The following is a 16270-nucleotide window of genomic DNA, read 5'->3' as shown; positions in this document are numbered from 1 at the left end:
AGACCACTTCATTAACATATAGTGTTCACAACATAGGTTCTCTAGACTTTACCCCAACTGACCCTCAAACAAATGGTCACCAGCTATTGCAACATTGCTGTGTTCCTCCTAAATATCCAATGCAATGTTTTTCACTTTAATATTTATTGTCATCATAGGGTGGAGTAAGTGAATCAGCTGGTTTTAAAACGATCCTCAATTTTACATTTCCACAGCCTCCTATTATTGATTGGCTAGAAAAGTGTTGTGGTATTGTGTGGATCGATCTGATCCCCTTTGTTTTTCTACTATTTTCACAACCAGGACTATTTGCAAAGTTTTTTTTCAACAGAATTTCTCAGAAATCTTTTTTTCCACATAAAGTTGCAGTCGGCATCTTTGTGTCTGACCACAAAATATGTAAAGATAATAAACAAGATGCACCGCTGCAAGAATGGGGAGGGAATGCAACGCTTAATATGGCCGCCCATTTTTATCACAATTTAAGCTTAGAACAGAAATGTTTTAATAATGTCAGATTTAATTGTTGCTAGGAAAAATATTATTTAAGTGCGATTTTACAGATACCAATCTTCCTCCATTTAAGCTGATACGATTGTGGTCTTGCTATGACTGAAATAGCTAAAGAACGGCAGGTGTTGTAAACTGAAATTTTCAGCTAAATTATACCAGACAACTGAAATATAAGTCACTTTTAAATAAACAAAAATCAAAGTAATAAATTGTAGCTTTACCTAAATATATAAAATTGGAAATGTTTTGATGACAACAACAGGATAATGACATTAGTTCAAATCAACCAACACAAGGATGACAAACTTGCGAAACTAACAACAAAGTTGGAATCAATCTTTAATGTAAACAGCAGGATGTCGCGTTTTTAAACCGATAAACATCTGTGGGAAAAAAAAAACCAATTATAATAACAGTTATTATACCCACCATTTTAAATTAAATTAATCATGAAAGTTCAAATTAATTTGACCGCCCTGAAAAGTAAAATTCCTTAACACACGAAAATGTATAATACTGACTACTTGGCAGCGATCACAAATATCACAAAAGTGTATACCATACCAGCTTACAAAAACAGAAGCTCAATATTGCTTTGGAATGTTACAGCAGTCTGCCATGAGTCGGGTTGATGTTGAGTGAAGGAAAGAGCTCTATCTACACGCTTGCGTTATAGTCGGATGATAACAATGTCTCACAAAGCAGGAATGGTTAAAGACAAAAGAAGAGACAACCTCTAGAATGAAGCCGCCTGTTTAACAGTCTACTGTATTTGAGGCATGGGGAAATAATTGACAACCAACTTGGACTATGCTAACACTAGCGTTTCCTCGATGTTAGTTAAATGCCACTGGTTGAGGTGCAAGACAATTCTGCTCCCGGGGATCTATTTTCCTGCGGAAATCAGACTCGAGTCAAAGTCTGGAAGTTCAATTGAAATTTACAGAGAAGCAGTCTAATAAACTGCAGGAGGGGCAGATCGCGGGCAGCAGGGTTGCATACATTCAACAGGGAGCATCACAACCCGAATAGCCTGGAATTACATAAGACAAATTTCGTTCGACAAATAGCAATTCGAGCCAGAGCAGGTGGACTGTTTGACAAATGTAACCGTTTGAAGAAAAGGATGAGATGATGGATGAGTGACAGGGCTAGAGTGCTTTAGGACCTGAGGGCCAGTTTGTGGTTCTTCAACCAGATGGTTCATAGGCCTCGCAAGCCAAGTCTATTATCTTCAGGAAATCCGTTGTGATGAGGCGCAAGAAAAACGTGTCCTTTTTTAAAAGTTTGTCTTCCAGTATGCATTTACAAAAAAATAAGTCCACTGAAAGGATATTAGTTACAGTCATAAACAAAGTCATAATTGCTTGGCTCTTTGGGTATAGGGGGAGGAACGTCAGGGATCTGGATGTTTTCCAAGTCGAGGAGGCGGAGCTTCATCTCCATGTTAAGCAGAGTGTCCATGTCTGAGCGAGTGAACTCGCTGGTCATCTCCTTCCCCAGCAGTGCATTCAACCCATCTGTCCACACGCAGTACTGAAAAACAACCAGACGACACAGTTTGAATCACACTATTGAGACACAACAGTTCCACTTTTCCGTTCGATTTTGGCAGTCGCTCACCTCGTGCTTGTCAGGGGCAATGAAGTTCAGATACTCATCAGACTCGTAGAGGACAGAGAAAGCCAGCTCCAGGACCTCCTAAAAGAGACAGAATTGACACCGTCTGTCAAATGCTAATGGGGCTGCTGTGTTTGTGTGCCTCCTACTGCGTGACTTTTGCAGATCTTTTCCGAACATATTACAACAACAGATGGTTTGATCTTGCGCGTGTGTGTTAGTGTGTATGCATATTGGTCTCTCCTGCTGGGATGGCGGTGAGACGATCTAAACAGGTAGTGCATCAATGTTTTACCGTAACAAGATGCTTCAATTTCACACACTCAACGTTAAAGTGAAAATACACGTGGTGTGTTTTTGGGCTAGCTGTCAGGGGAGGTTTCCGGTGCATTCGGTAAAATGAGTCTGGCTTACATGCAGTTGGAACAATTTCGACAAATCCTAAAAAATGGATCCTAATAAATCTCTCAAAAGACAACTCCTTGTCAATCTATGGCATATTCGAAAGGTTTATAACCATATTATACAAATCCACATTCGACACCCTGGTCTGTTTATAGCCCACTGATTAAAAAGACCCCCTTCATTTTGCCCACAAAGCTAATTACTCATGCAGCTAAGAATAAAGCTCCAAAATAAATAAAGAGACATCCTTTTTTTGTTAATTTAGAAACTACTTCTACAAAGCAAGCTGTCTCCGCTGGCAGTGTTGGGCTTCATCTGTTGGTATATCACTGACTTTTAGATGAACAGGAAACAGTGTGTGAGGCCATCTACCCCTTTTTACAATCAGCTTGGTGGGAGTAAATTCACATTCAGGACCCCTGACTAAATCTCAAGTGTCATCAGAGCAAATAAATGCACATTATCATCAAGCAAGCAGAAACCTTTGCGTCGACCGTCAATTCTCTCATTATCTACAAAAGTGTGGTTTGGTTCCACTAATATACGAAACCCGATGAACCTGTAATGCATCATAAACTGAAGGATCATTAGATGCGAGTTACTCACCATCAAAGTCTACAAATTCACAACCAAAAACAGAGCATAGAAAATCACAGTTGACCCCTCACACCCTACCGAAGACATCTTCAAGTCGTACAGTGATGAGATTCTGAACACTTGACAAGAGTGCCCATGATTTCCCAAGTAAGATTCCTCCCAAGAACAATCTTATCCTGCCACTAAAAGTAATAAAAATGTCCTTCAAAGCCACAGTGACACGCGTTGTTATCTGAATATCACGACCAAGGGGATCAAGACTGTTAGAAAGTTCCACAGACTGTTGCCCAACTCAATATCCCGTCTCGTCAACAGGGAGTCTTTTTTTTTACAGTTGTCGCATAAATTTGACATTGCCTTTGTTCCGTGGGCAAAAATGGGTGACTTTGAAACTGAAGTGAGCTGATGTTTCATTACTCACAGAGCTACGAAGCATAACTAATGCATCCTTTGTCACTAAGCCGCCCACCAACGCTTCAAAGGAAAATTTGATCTCTTGATATTCAAGAGCATTTTTGCTCTCCTTCGCCAAGCACACGCCAAAGGACTCACCTTGTTCTGCTTCAGAGCTCCCTTTTCTTTCATGTGCGGACAGTCTTTACCAGTGACGACAGCTTTGATATCGGCCACAGGAACTGTCGGGGTGAACAAAGAATGATTAATAAGAACTGGCACGGTCATCTTTATCCCATCTTTATAAAGTGGAAAATGCTTCTGTACTCACGTTTCTCCTGCAGGGAATCGTGGGGTACCTCTCCTTGAGGGTTCTCGTCCAGATCACCATAGTGCAGGACTTTATGATTGGGTGACAATCGACAGTACCAGAACTTATCTGTGAAGAGGCGGAAGAGACAAGTTATCTTCAAGTCTAGTTTGAGATCTATTGTGCTCAACTAAACATATTAAAGCTGCAATCTGTACATTAAAAAAACAAACAAAAATCTGTTATTGAGCAAGAACATGAAAACTATTGAAAACGGTTTCTTTACCTTACCCTGATTCGCAACAGTTCGCATATAATAATGACGTAAGTTGAGCAGCTGGGTACGATTTTGCGGGAAATGTTAGTTTGACAATTTATTTTCAACCTGTGTAAAGTAAATAACGTAACCTGGAATTTTATGTTTCAAACAGAGATGGCGACTGTTGAACAGTCATTTTTTGGTCTTTTAAAAAATCTGTCAATGAAGTCAAATATTAAAATACCGTGAACTCTAGAACCGCCTCAAAATAATCCTAAAATCAGACTGTAGAAACAGCCCTTTCGTCGAAAGCTTTGCATAATAAGGAGCAAGAGCATTGGGTTTAAGCACTTAGTGGCTTTTCATAGCTGGTTGTGTTTAGCCATGACTGGCAAGCTGTCTCTCCAAGTTTCTGGCACTTTATGGGCTTGGATGACCATTACTGGCACTCGTCTCTTGTAACTGAATCCAGATCCTAATTGCTAAGAAGAGCAAAATGAAAACATTAAGGAACGGAAAAGCGTTCTGCACTTCTCAGTCTGCTCGTATGCACACCCTGAGGGACAAGAAGTGTGACGTAAACAGCTCCATCATCGTCCGCTTTCTATACAGTCGGCTTACCAACAAACCAGTTTATCCACCACTACGAATGTGAGATGAACAACTAGCGGATGTTGCAGACAACTGCCATCTGTGAGACCATTCTGAGATGTCAGAACAGATATGTGCAGAATGGTTGAAATGCATGCTGTGACACGTGTGTGATGAAAAAGCAGCTTTGCTGAGTTTCCATGCAAACAGATGACAGGCAGTATGGTCCGAGAGAGAAGTTAGAGAGAAAGTTGTTATATGAATGCAGTATGGAGCATTTTATTCATCATTCAAATCTAAAAGAAGAAAAAGCGAATTAGAAAAATTTATTTGAGCATCATTCTGAATGCTTGGCCTCAGGCGACCTCTGGGTGACGACCGGACTGCTCATTTTGTAAGGGATGAGGAGAGAGGGGAACAATAGGGAATACAAATGTCAATGTAGCACCTGTCAAAGGGAAAAGCCACAGGTGCATTTCTGCTTCCATTTATGAGCAAGCCCTTAAAGCTTTCTGAGAATAAAGGGCACAGTCAAAAGCAATCACCTGACAATCGGGTTATCTTGAGATTTAAGATATCATACCAATTATATAAAAAAACAATATGAGGAAACAAATATGGAGCACCCAAATCACTCCTCAATTGGATTGGTACAAAGTAAACAGGCAAAGTGTGAAAATTCACCAAAGCGAGATGAAAAAGTGAAAATGAACAGAGATCTTGTGGGGCGCTGAAAAAAGAGAAAGCATGAAAGAACGTGTAAGAGCGAGACAGGCAGACGGATGCATGGCAAGGAACAGACAAGGTGTCTAGTGTGAGAATGATCTAATCCTGTCGAAGTGTGAAGTGTGTTAAATTATCCAGGCTAACTGATAAGACCTCCCTGTGAGCTCAGCAGACAGGCCTCCTCTTCAGCCAGCCGCCGTAAAAGCCCATATTACATTTCACCATCCTTCAAGTCTCTGATCTGCGCCGTAAGCTTTATCACTCCCACCCCTCAGCGCTTGTTTGAAATTGGCCCCGTACTTTCTCTCTCTCCGCGATGGACAAGGCCATTTCTCACACTTGCTAAATCATTCTGTCGGTTTAATAAACGCAGTCATAAAAATATTCATAGGACGTATAAATTTGGTGCGTTAAAGAGAGGATGAAGCCGAGACGCGGATATCTCCGTTTGCTGGTACACAAATGGGGAAAACGATTTTGTTGTCCAAAAAGAAGAGGTTTAAAAATGTTTGTAGTTCTGTCTGAGAAATACAATGAACTCTATAGAGGTCACCAATAAAAGCACAATTAAATTATTTTAGTAGGTCAGTTTCAGACTCTTAAAAAGTGAGTTCATCCCAAAATGAAAATGTGTGTCATTTCAAACCTGTATGACTTTCTTTTTGCTGCAGAACACAAAAGACGATATTTTGAAGAATGTCTGTAATCGGCCCACATTGACTTCCACAAAACCACTAAGGCATTCCTCAAAATATCTTTCTAAGGCGAAAGAATCATATACGGGTTTTGAATGACATTCAATTTTATTTATGTGTGAACTGTTCCTTTAACAACAAAGGAAAGATTCCTGTATCAAAATGCCCAAAGAGTAGGTGTGTTTAAAGCAGTTCAGAACGTTTTTGAGAAGAAAAGGTTTGTACCATGTTTCAAACAGATTTGATGGGAAAATGTTGTGTGCCACAACAAAACCACAGTTAGTCTCAACATTTCTGAAAAAGCATGAAAGCAAGAACAGAGGTACGATGCCACAGAAGCAAAAACCATGTGGCTCACGAAAAATGTTACTCGTCGCTGCGGGTTAGACAGTATGGTAGTCTCAAACGATTGGGAATCTTTTTGAAATGTATCTATGGATCTTTATTGATATTAAAGGGTTATGTTCAAGTTTGTATGCGTTTCGTACCCTGTCTCCTTCGGCTGCTGATCTTCCTGAAGCTGCTGCCCTCACACAAACGGTTGAGGCGTTGCTGTTTGATCAGCTCCATGATCTCTGGCTGGATCTTCTCCCTAAGCTCCCTGCCGAAACAAGACACAAATTAAACTCTACACAGGATTCACACAACTAAAGACACAAAAGTATTAATCCATGTTACATATCACCACTGTCCTTCCAAAACCCTGGATGTCCAAATTCACAGTTTTTCAAGGAAACGGAAAAATATTTTACTTATTGAATGATCAAATACAAGCAGTTTTTATTGGTTCGATATTTGCAAAACCCAAACATAATGAGAGTAATTTAAGGCCAAAGATAAATGGTTACAGAAGAAGAAGAGAGCAATATTCACTTTGTGTCTGGTTTTGGTCTCTCTTATTTTATTCAAGTTTAATCTTGTAAGGGATCGCGCTTCACACTTCATGCAAACCAAGAACAGACTGAACAATCTGCTATTCCTGTTATATTGATAAAACGTTTTGAGCGATATTCCCACCAACTTGGTTCAAAAGAGCGCTCAATTCTTTCAATGATGGAATAATGTCATCATAACTGAGTGTATATGTCATATAAAAGGCATGTTTTCACACACAAACAGGTGCATGCGACTCACAGAATGGGCCGGGACTGGAAGTCTTCCTGGTTCATCCTTTCCGACTGGCGCAGTTTGAGGATCTCCGTGTAGCTCAGATTCTGCAGACGACTCTTGAACTGATCCAGAGAGTTAGGCTTGATCGTGAGAGCACGAGTGATCTGCTCTTTCACCACCTGCATTACCTGGAGCGTTAGAACAAATCGCTTAGATTATTTGCCGTTTTCAGATAGACAACAGCCAGCTTCACCCATACACAGCACACACAACAAAATAACTTCTCTATCGAGCCGGAACGATGGACAACTCGAAACCACAAACAAAAGGGTTGCCATTCGCAAGGCCTTGGGCTATAGATCGTACGTTGTAAGTAATTGGGGAACTGGATGAGTTGGGAATCTAGAATTGAGTCCAGCGACTATTCATGCAGGTGTCCCCTCCGTGTTATCCATAGGAGCAGGTGCTGTTGGCTTACGCTGTAGGATTTACACAGGGTCTAATAAGGGATACGTCCGAGCCAAGGTCAGAACTCCCTCCCAAATCGCTGTGCTGATGTGTTGGCGCTGGAACAACGAGAGGAGTGATTGCTAGAGGAATAAACCAGGACAGCTTGATTCAAGCGCCACGGTGGTGTTTAAAGGGGAGGCTCTTTGAAAGCTGTAAGGTGGGGGATGACGGAAACAAGTCCACTCGAAACAATCCCTTCCGGCGGGGGAAGCAATTTTCGGATCACATTTGCAAATTTCGCACGGTTCAAAATGAATTAATTTGATCCAAGGCGCCTTCTCACTTTTAATCAGCCCCTCTAAATTAAGCAGCGAGCGGACCTTTCAAACGCCGGGACGTCATGGGTGAGACGGGGGAATGGTGGAGATTGGCCGTCTGAAATGTGGTGGGTGGTTTTATTCGTGAATAAAGCAGAACAGGGCCTTTTTTAGAATAACAGAGGATATCTGGACTACGCGTGTCACTTCCTCGGTGAGAAATGAGCCAGTCTTCAACCTCCCTGCCAACCTCATTGTCTTTCCTACGATTCTCTTCTCCTGAGCATCTAAATGCACAGAACACACTCGCCCACTATGTGTCAGCCTGCAGATAATACAGAATGACATGCGGTGTGTGCGTGCCAGCGACTTTATAAACCAAAATTAAGAGTGCTCTTAAGGTCGGTTCTTGTGTATTAGAGCATAAATGCTTTTTTATGTTGAAAAGGGCTGTCAGGATAGCCGGTTTTAAATGTAGGGTTATCGTGCTTGGAGGGATTCACGACAGCGTTATTTTTTTATTTAAAAAAACAGTCAAAAATATGTGACGATGAAAAATCGCTATTATTCAAATTAATATAAAATTTTACTTATTGTAGTTTTCTCCTTTTTTGGTCAACAAATCGCATTGAATCTATAATCCCTACATAAAAATTTGCAACCATTGTGGCTCTTAACGACATTATGCATATATACTGTATGTTATCAAATGAATTAACATCAATATTCATGGTTTTAAACATCTTTGTTATTGACAATACCACGAAATAATTTAAAGGCCCAGTGTGTTTGATATATAGCGCTATCTAGCGGTGAGGAATTGCAGAGTCTCATTCCACACCTCCATTATAATAAACTACTACTAAAAATCTATTTCTTAGTTATTATTATGAGGGATGTACTATGGATGATATTGGATATATCCATATTATAATACCATCTAGTTATGCCAAGCTCTTGAATATTTTATTAAATAGAAATTGTAGAAATATTGTATTCTGGGTGTTCTTGAGGTCAAAAAAGTGTAGATCCACTGCATTACACCTATTATTATACTCCAAGGCTATTATTAGATCCAAGGCAGCAACATGATTTAATGCATTTGATTGTCAAAGTCACAACATAACAAATCCCAGGCTTCCTTCAAGCACAAAAACAAGAGATTAATCTTAATACTGTAGTGTATCTGAGCCATCTTTGAAAAATGAGTGATCTTATGGTATTATTTGTTGAGCTACAACCAAAAGCAATCTCTCGTAATGTAATTGAATATAATATATAATACCAAGAAACAAAACAAAAGTGTACCTCGGACATGTGCCACAAAACTTATTTATACACTTATATAATTTCATATATGATAATCTGGCTGCTGAACAGCTAAAACACCATAAATCGATTTTCCAGCTGATCGCAATTTAATAAAGATTTGTCCTTTGGGTTCCAAAACAATTTCAGACTAATGGCTCTAATGCACAAGCAAAACAATGATGGCATGCTGCAAGGAGCAGAAACAGACCGACTGTAGTGAGAAATACATTTTTGCAGACATTTTGCAACAAGAAAAACAGTGGCCAATGTGGATCAGGCATTACGATGTGTATATGTATATAATGGGCAGTTGTGGCCTAGTAGTCTTATAACCAGAAGGTCACTGGTTCGATTCTCAGGGCCAGCATGTAGCGACATACGTGCCCACCTAGCCCCCCTTTGCTCCTCCTGCCCGCTGCTCCGGGCGTTTGTGTTCATGACTTGCAGTGTGTACGTTCGCTACTCACTGGATGGGTTAAATGCAGAGGTCACATTTCGGTTATGGGTCATCATAACTGACAAACAGGTCACTTTTATTTGGTGAAAACAAAACTATGGAATAGTGAATCTTGAATATGTAAGATGTACAGAGCTGTACAGAAGATGTAAAGATTAATGTATACCAACTAATCTGTATAACATGCATGCTAAAAAAAGAGAACAAGTGGTCTCTGTGGTGTAAACCAGAAGTTGTGATCAACTTCCCCATTGTGGTGTATTTCCAAATTAAACAGAATATTGAATCCCAAATCCTTATGTTGGCAATTCAGTCAGATTTGTGTTTCTGGCCAAGACATCAATGTCCTGTCATATTCATCGTTGTTTAACACTAAATGTTCAGTATACTGCATGCAGGTTTTTCCACAAAAAACAAGACATTTTAGCCAACAACTAGATGAAATGAAACAAACTCTGCAGGTGCGGTTAATGACTTTGCCTCATTTTTATACATTTTATTATTGTGCCCACAAGCAAGGAAATCTACTTTAAAACCTTTATGTAGTTCATCTAAACAGACAATATTCTATAAATGTCATATAGGTGTCATCTTGGCAATGTAATCGAGAAATATTTTTTTTTCCTTTTGTTAGATTTCATTTTAAAACAAAGCAAAACCTAAAAATGCCACAACATCTTTTAAATGTTAAAATGGTCCCGATGAAAAAAAGGAATATGCCCTATTGTAAACAACACCTAAAACACAACCTCTGAGAAGTTCTTTCAAGTAGCATTTTGTGGCGAGCCCTCACTAGATCCAGTTTTCTGAAAGTTGGTTTCCTGGCACATTTTTGCAGATTCATCAATTTGCTCACCTCTCCGGTCCAGACAGCCAATCAAAAACACTGATGTGGTTCCAAAGCAAGCAAGATGTATCCCTCCCGTCCGTTTTTAATTACAACTGCGCACAGCTATCCATCATAAATTCATAAGTATGCCTCTCTGTTTTCTTCAACAGTATTGAATTAACGGTTGTGTTTATTTCCTATCTCTAATTATGGGAATGCCATTATTCTGTCAGACCGAAAGAACTTCCCACTGACTTAAGAACATAAATCACACTGGACAGATTCATGAGCGTAAAGTTGGTCATGATTTCTTTACATATCGGACACAAAAGTTGCTGTATTAAGTTAAAAGAACACCAGATAAAGCCATGGCAATCTGTAACCTTCAAATCAACACATAGGACTTCACCACTACCGCATCCGTTGGGGTATCATTAATAATTATCATCATTTACAACTTGTCATTCTCTTTAGACCAATAAAAGTGAACTAAATTTGCCGTGCATGCTGGGAAATACGTTTTGCGGACCTCTCAGTCTTCCCTCCGCTCCATAATTTTGATAGTTACGGTCCATGAGAACAGCGAGGTAATCGGGCACGGAAAATAAACTGAACATTTATCCATTCCACAATTGACATGCTAATTATATTGTTTCCTCCCCTTTAATGAGGTCTATACGAGTTAATAATGAGTCACATCAGAGGAATGGGCATTACTTCAAAGAAAACAAATAGATATCATTAGCTGAAAAAATGTAACATCGTTGCTGGAAATACTGACCTCCAAAATCCAGGCATGCATTTGGATGAGGGTCATTTTCTCACGAATGTTGGAGGTCAAATACGAGCTCGAAAGTAACACCTGCGCATGCATATGCATGTCAAGACTGCAGGTTTGCACGAGATGCAAAAACTGTTGGACTCTCTTCCTCTTTATTCACATCTAGCCTGCCCAAGGTTATAATGGAGAAAGTGTTAATTTTAGTTGTGGAGCAGGTGGCTGGATGCTTGCTGAGGGTTGGGAGGCATGGCCTGGCATCTCTCACGCTCTCAAAAGATGGTGTGTGTTCTCCTGTATGACCTGGAGCCAATGGTGGAGCGAAGCATCTGTCAAACTGTCATAGAATAGTGCGCACCATTAAGATAAACAATGGTCATCGTAGAGGATGACCATTGCGTGTGCACGTGTAGACGCTCACACATGCAGAGCCAAACGCAGATGATTGAAGAGAGGAAATCATTAATATTTCAGAAGACAGAAAAGCACATCGGTTATTTTGCTGGAACTGTGACGTACACAGCAGGTGATGCTCGGTACTCATGAGTGGATGGATCCACCGCACATCCCTTCTGAGATGAGCGGATCAGAGGATCTCAGTTCACCAGAGTGCTGATGTGAAGCATGCTAAAAGCGTGCAATGCATTAAAGTTGACTAAGGTCTCGGGAGACCCTGTTCCTGCGGTGGGAGTGCTAGTTTTGTGTGTGAGATTCCAAGACTGCAGTAGACACAAGAAATACAAAAACAGACGAACGCAAAATTGAATAAAAAGGAAAATGTAAGACAAGAAATAAACTGAAAATGAGCAAAATGAGAAAGGAAGAAGGAACACATCCTCAAACTCTTTAGTTTAGCTGTGCAAGTGTAGTAGGAGATTGTGAGCGGGAGGCTTGGCTGTGAATGCCAAGCACGACCAAACCAAACCTACAGACATAATTTGGTTTATGAGATCTTGCAGATTTGTGCCGTGAAGTACACTGCCTGCAATATTACCCTAATCGATCAACATTAGGACCCAACTGACAGCCCATCACTGGCATCAGACGTGCCGTGGGATTTTTATTGTCTTTTTGATAATCCGTAAAAGGTCATCACTTCAAACGATGAATACACAAAGGATGTGGCAACAGATGAAGCCCAACTGAAAGATAAAAACAAAAAGAACAGACAGTGTTTATTTCTTCAGCAACGACTCGCTACATGTGGAAAAATGCAAACTTGATGAACATCCACACAGCAGACAGAGAAACTAAGAGGTCAACGTATACGATGCTGCATCCACATTAAAGCATCCTCATTCACAGTGGGCATCCGAGGAGGGGCCGGGCTACGGAGAATCGCGCGTTACGGCGAACACTCTTTGGATCGCTGGCTCTTTAATCGCGAGCTGAAATCTGTCTCTAACCTGATTACTACGAGCAGCCTTGCACAAAGCCCCATCTGTGCGCCAGTCTCTCCATCCCTCACTAAAGCCAAGCAAAATTACAAACATCCGCTCTATCCTGTCATTCTCTCCGGCGGGCGGTACTCACGTGCAATTGTCACCTCCATGTTTGGGAGCCGAGCTCGATGCTGGTGGAACCCAGTGTAGCGGAGATGAACCCTGACCAGGTGCAGGGACACTCGGAAAGCAGATGGTCCCTGGTTTGTTTATCATGCGCTGCTGCTAAAATAATAAAAAGAATACAGACCGAGCTCTGGTAACGTCGAGCAAGCGTCTGGTTTTTCGTGCAGGAGCAGCGCTCTGAAGTCTACAAGCATCTCCAAGCAGCTCAGTTTATGTCCATTTCAACGCTCAAGTCTGATTGGGTGGCTCACGCCAATGACGTTCTGGCAAGGCAGATCACGTGTTTCGCATACAAGAGAGGAGAGGGATTCGGTGAGAGAGATTGAAAGGGGGAGGGGAGAGCGCTAGCTTAAGTCACTACAACCGAGCACTTTGGATGCACTGAAGTGGCCATTTTTAGTCAGGTGTCGTAGCCGTCTCCGTCAGAGCTGTTTGGGTGGGGAAGACAGCTGTTTATGAACCAAAACACACGCGCGCGTCAATGGCGCACACAAAGGCGGCTGCAGCCTGTCGTGGAGGAGAGGGAGTGGGAGTCATTATAATGTGGTTGCCATGGAAACAGGAAACCGTTGCCCGTCTGATTTTTGCCCCGAGAGCACTGGCGAGAGCAGGCCCACATCTTCTCACTTCACACACACACAATATTTACAGGATGTGACAGGCCTACCGTGGAGCGAGCAAGTGGGGGAAGGGGAAAGCGTATGAGACATGTATGACACGTGCGTGTGAGGAGAGGAGAAGGTGCGGTCATGTTCTAACATATAAAAACAAAAGGGTCATTAACAGTGCTTTCCGAACAAACCCTTTAAGAAAAAAACACTAGAGGACAAGCTTAAAAGACAATAGCTTACAACCATAACCTATATCTGAATGTCACAGCATCTACACTTACACAAAAACTGGAAGTCTTGTTTGTTGACCCCTTAACACCTCACTGCATATAAAATTATACTTAAACACATTATTCTTTGGGACAGGTTTAACTTATGACTATGTATACAGTTTAACCTAAATGAATTCAGACACCTTCAACATTTCTTGCATTGACGTTCATTCGGTATATTTTGAAAATAGTAATAAAATGTGTATTATTTACAATAATAAAGATTCTGTCATCATTTACTCACCCTCTTGTCATTTCAGACCTGTATGACTGACTTACTTCCGCAGAACACGAAAGAAGATATTTTGTTGTTAACCGGACCCCATCCACTTGCATCGGTTTTATTGATTTTATTAAGTGAACGGGGTCCAGTGCTGCTCGGTTACTAACTTTCTACAAAATATCTTCTTTTGTGTTCTGTCATACAGGTCTGAAATGACAAGAGGTTGAGTAAATGATGAAAGAATTTTCATTTTCGGGTGAACGATCACTTGAACTATCGCTGTGTCAGATCAAATTCATCTTGATAATAAGCAGATAACTTTGATAGAAAAATTCGGGTAAAATTTGAGTACACATTTAGATATCCCCCCATGTAGTGGCAACAGATTACTAGGCATTGCTTCGTTTTGTTCAGTCTGTGGTGTAAAAAGATATTAAATCAGATATTAAAGAAAAAACAGAAAAGCAAAACATGGTCAGGTCAAAGTGTTTGAATCATTTGGTCCTAAATTATCATCAATTTTATTGGTGGTCTACAGTATGAGGAGATCTGGGTATAAATGTCACGGTTTACTTTATTTTGCCATCCTCACTTACAGAAATAAACTAGTGTCCAGCACCCACTAGAAAAAAAATATGATTTGTTTTTGGTTTAACTGTATAGACGGTTTTAAAGTGACAGCATAAACAAACGTTACTGCGCATGCCGTGGACTGCCCTTTACTTCCAGCACACATTACCAAACAATAGAGTGCCTGTATTATTTCAGATAACAAGCAAAAGAAACCAAGAAGAACCGTTACTTGGCTAAACTTGTCTCTCCAGTATTTTGAATTTAGACTGCAATACCAAGCTCAACCAATAGATGTCATTGTAACATACGGTTTCTTTAAATCCGACCAAACTACAGGACCCATTCAACAAATTGTTTGCTTAATAAAATGAACATACAACAAAATTCAACCAATTGTTCATTTAACAAGTTATTTTACAGTAAAATAATAAAATAAATTAATATTTACATAAATTAAAATAAAATAAATAGTTTAATTATTAGACACTAGGCAAACAAGGATCGGAAGTTAACTGCAGTCACGGCACAAATGAATATCTGACACTAGTAACACCACAAAAAGTCATTTATTTATTCTGGGCAGCTTAAATGTGATAGGACCAGCGTGTAATTTAGACCGGATATACATTTATATACTATAATACTTGAATTTGAAAAGCATGCCAGAGTTCAGTCTGGTACAGGAGGTGACAAGTGAACAATGAACCTCTGAGTTATTCCTCTGTATGTCAGCATTAAGCTCCCACACGATGGTGGGTGGAAAGGAGGGTCTCATCTTCCTCACTTCAATCAGGATTGTGACCACACATAACATGTAAACACAAGCCAGAGATATTGAAACTTCTGGCCTTAAGGTGTTAGACTAATCGATTCTCGAAAACGAGAGAGGATTGAGCACACATCCCCCGCCATCATGACTAAACACTTAGTGGCAGTCATCATAAATGCATTCACGCACTTCAATACTGAGACATTGCATTTATACGAATGTCATTATTCCAAACATGTAAGAGATGATGAGTTTATTGGGAATGCTTATTGCTTTTTAGAGAAGTTTCTTCGCTCTGTATCTTTCTACGGCTTAGTTGGTAAAGCATTGAAGAGTAACACAAAAGTCACAGGTTCAATCTACTGGTCAGCCAATAAAGGTTTTTTAAAGGCATACTTCACTCAAAAATGATCGTTTACTCACCCTTAGATTGTTCCAAACCTGTAGAAATGTATTTGTTTTGCTGAACACACAAGAAAATGTCAGATCGGTATAAATTTAAGATCTATGCTGAAAGCAGACTCATCATCTGTTGCTTTTAATTCGCTTTTAACTTTTCCCCCTCTCCTTATTGTTTGTGTCCTTTGTCTGATTTGTATTTGTTCGGTTCGATTCAATTCCTGTTATCCTTTTAAGTAATTTGCTTGTACAGCACTTTGGGCATCCCCTGTTTTATAAAAATGTGCTTTATAAACAAACAAATCTCACCCTCCGTTTACGGCCATAGTAGGGAAAATAAATATTATGGGAGTCAATGGGGGGTGAGATTTGACAATCTTCCAGATATCTTCCTGTGTGTTCAGCATAACAGAGAAATGAATACAGGTTTGGAACAATCTGAGTATGAGTAAATGACGACAGAATTAAAGCAAATGAGAGACATTCAGAAAATG

At 40.2% G+C, this 16270-nt stretch overlaps 1 protein-coding gene across 7 annotated transcripts in view; it reads right to left on the bottom strand.

The window, feature by feature from the left end:
• Positions 1-839: 839 nt before the first annotated feature.
• Positions 840-16270, bottom strand: part of elmo1 (engulfment and cell motility 1 (ced-12 homolog, C. elegans)) — an 80735-nt gene continuing 65304 nt past the window's right edge. For all 7 annotated transcript variants that reach the window (XM_079484441.1, XM_079484440.1, XM_079484443.1 and 4 more), the window contains 6 exons: positions 7244-7407; positions 6598-6710; positions 3860-3967; positions 3688-3770; positions 2137-2214; positions 840-2049 (listed from right to left, as the gene is read on the bottom strand). In XM_079484441.1, the coding sequence (XP_079340567.1) occupies positions 1849-2049; positions 2137-2214; positions 3688-3770; positions 3860-3967; positions 6598-6710; positions 7244-7407 (747 nt within the window). In that variant the 3' untranslated portion in view covers positions 840-1848. The remainder of the gene's footprint in view (positions 2050-2136; positions 2215-3687; positions 3771-3859; positions 3968-6597; positions 6711-7243; positions 7408-16270) is intronic.

The sequence above is a fragment of the Barbatula barbatula genome (assembly GCF_947034865.1).
Source record: "Barbatula barbatula genome assembly, chromosome: 21".
Taxonomy (NCBI): domain Eukaryota; kingdom Metazoa; phylum Chordata; class Actinopteri; order Cypriniformes; family Nemacheilidae; genus Barbatula; species Barbatula barbatula.
This window is presented reverse-complemented; position numbering and strand designations above follow the sequence as displayed.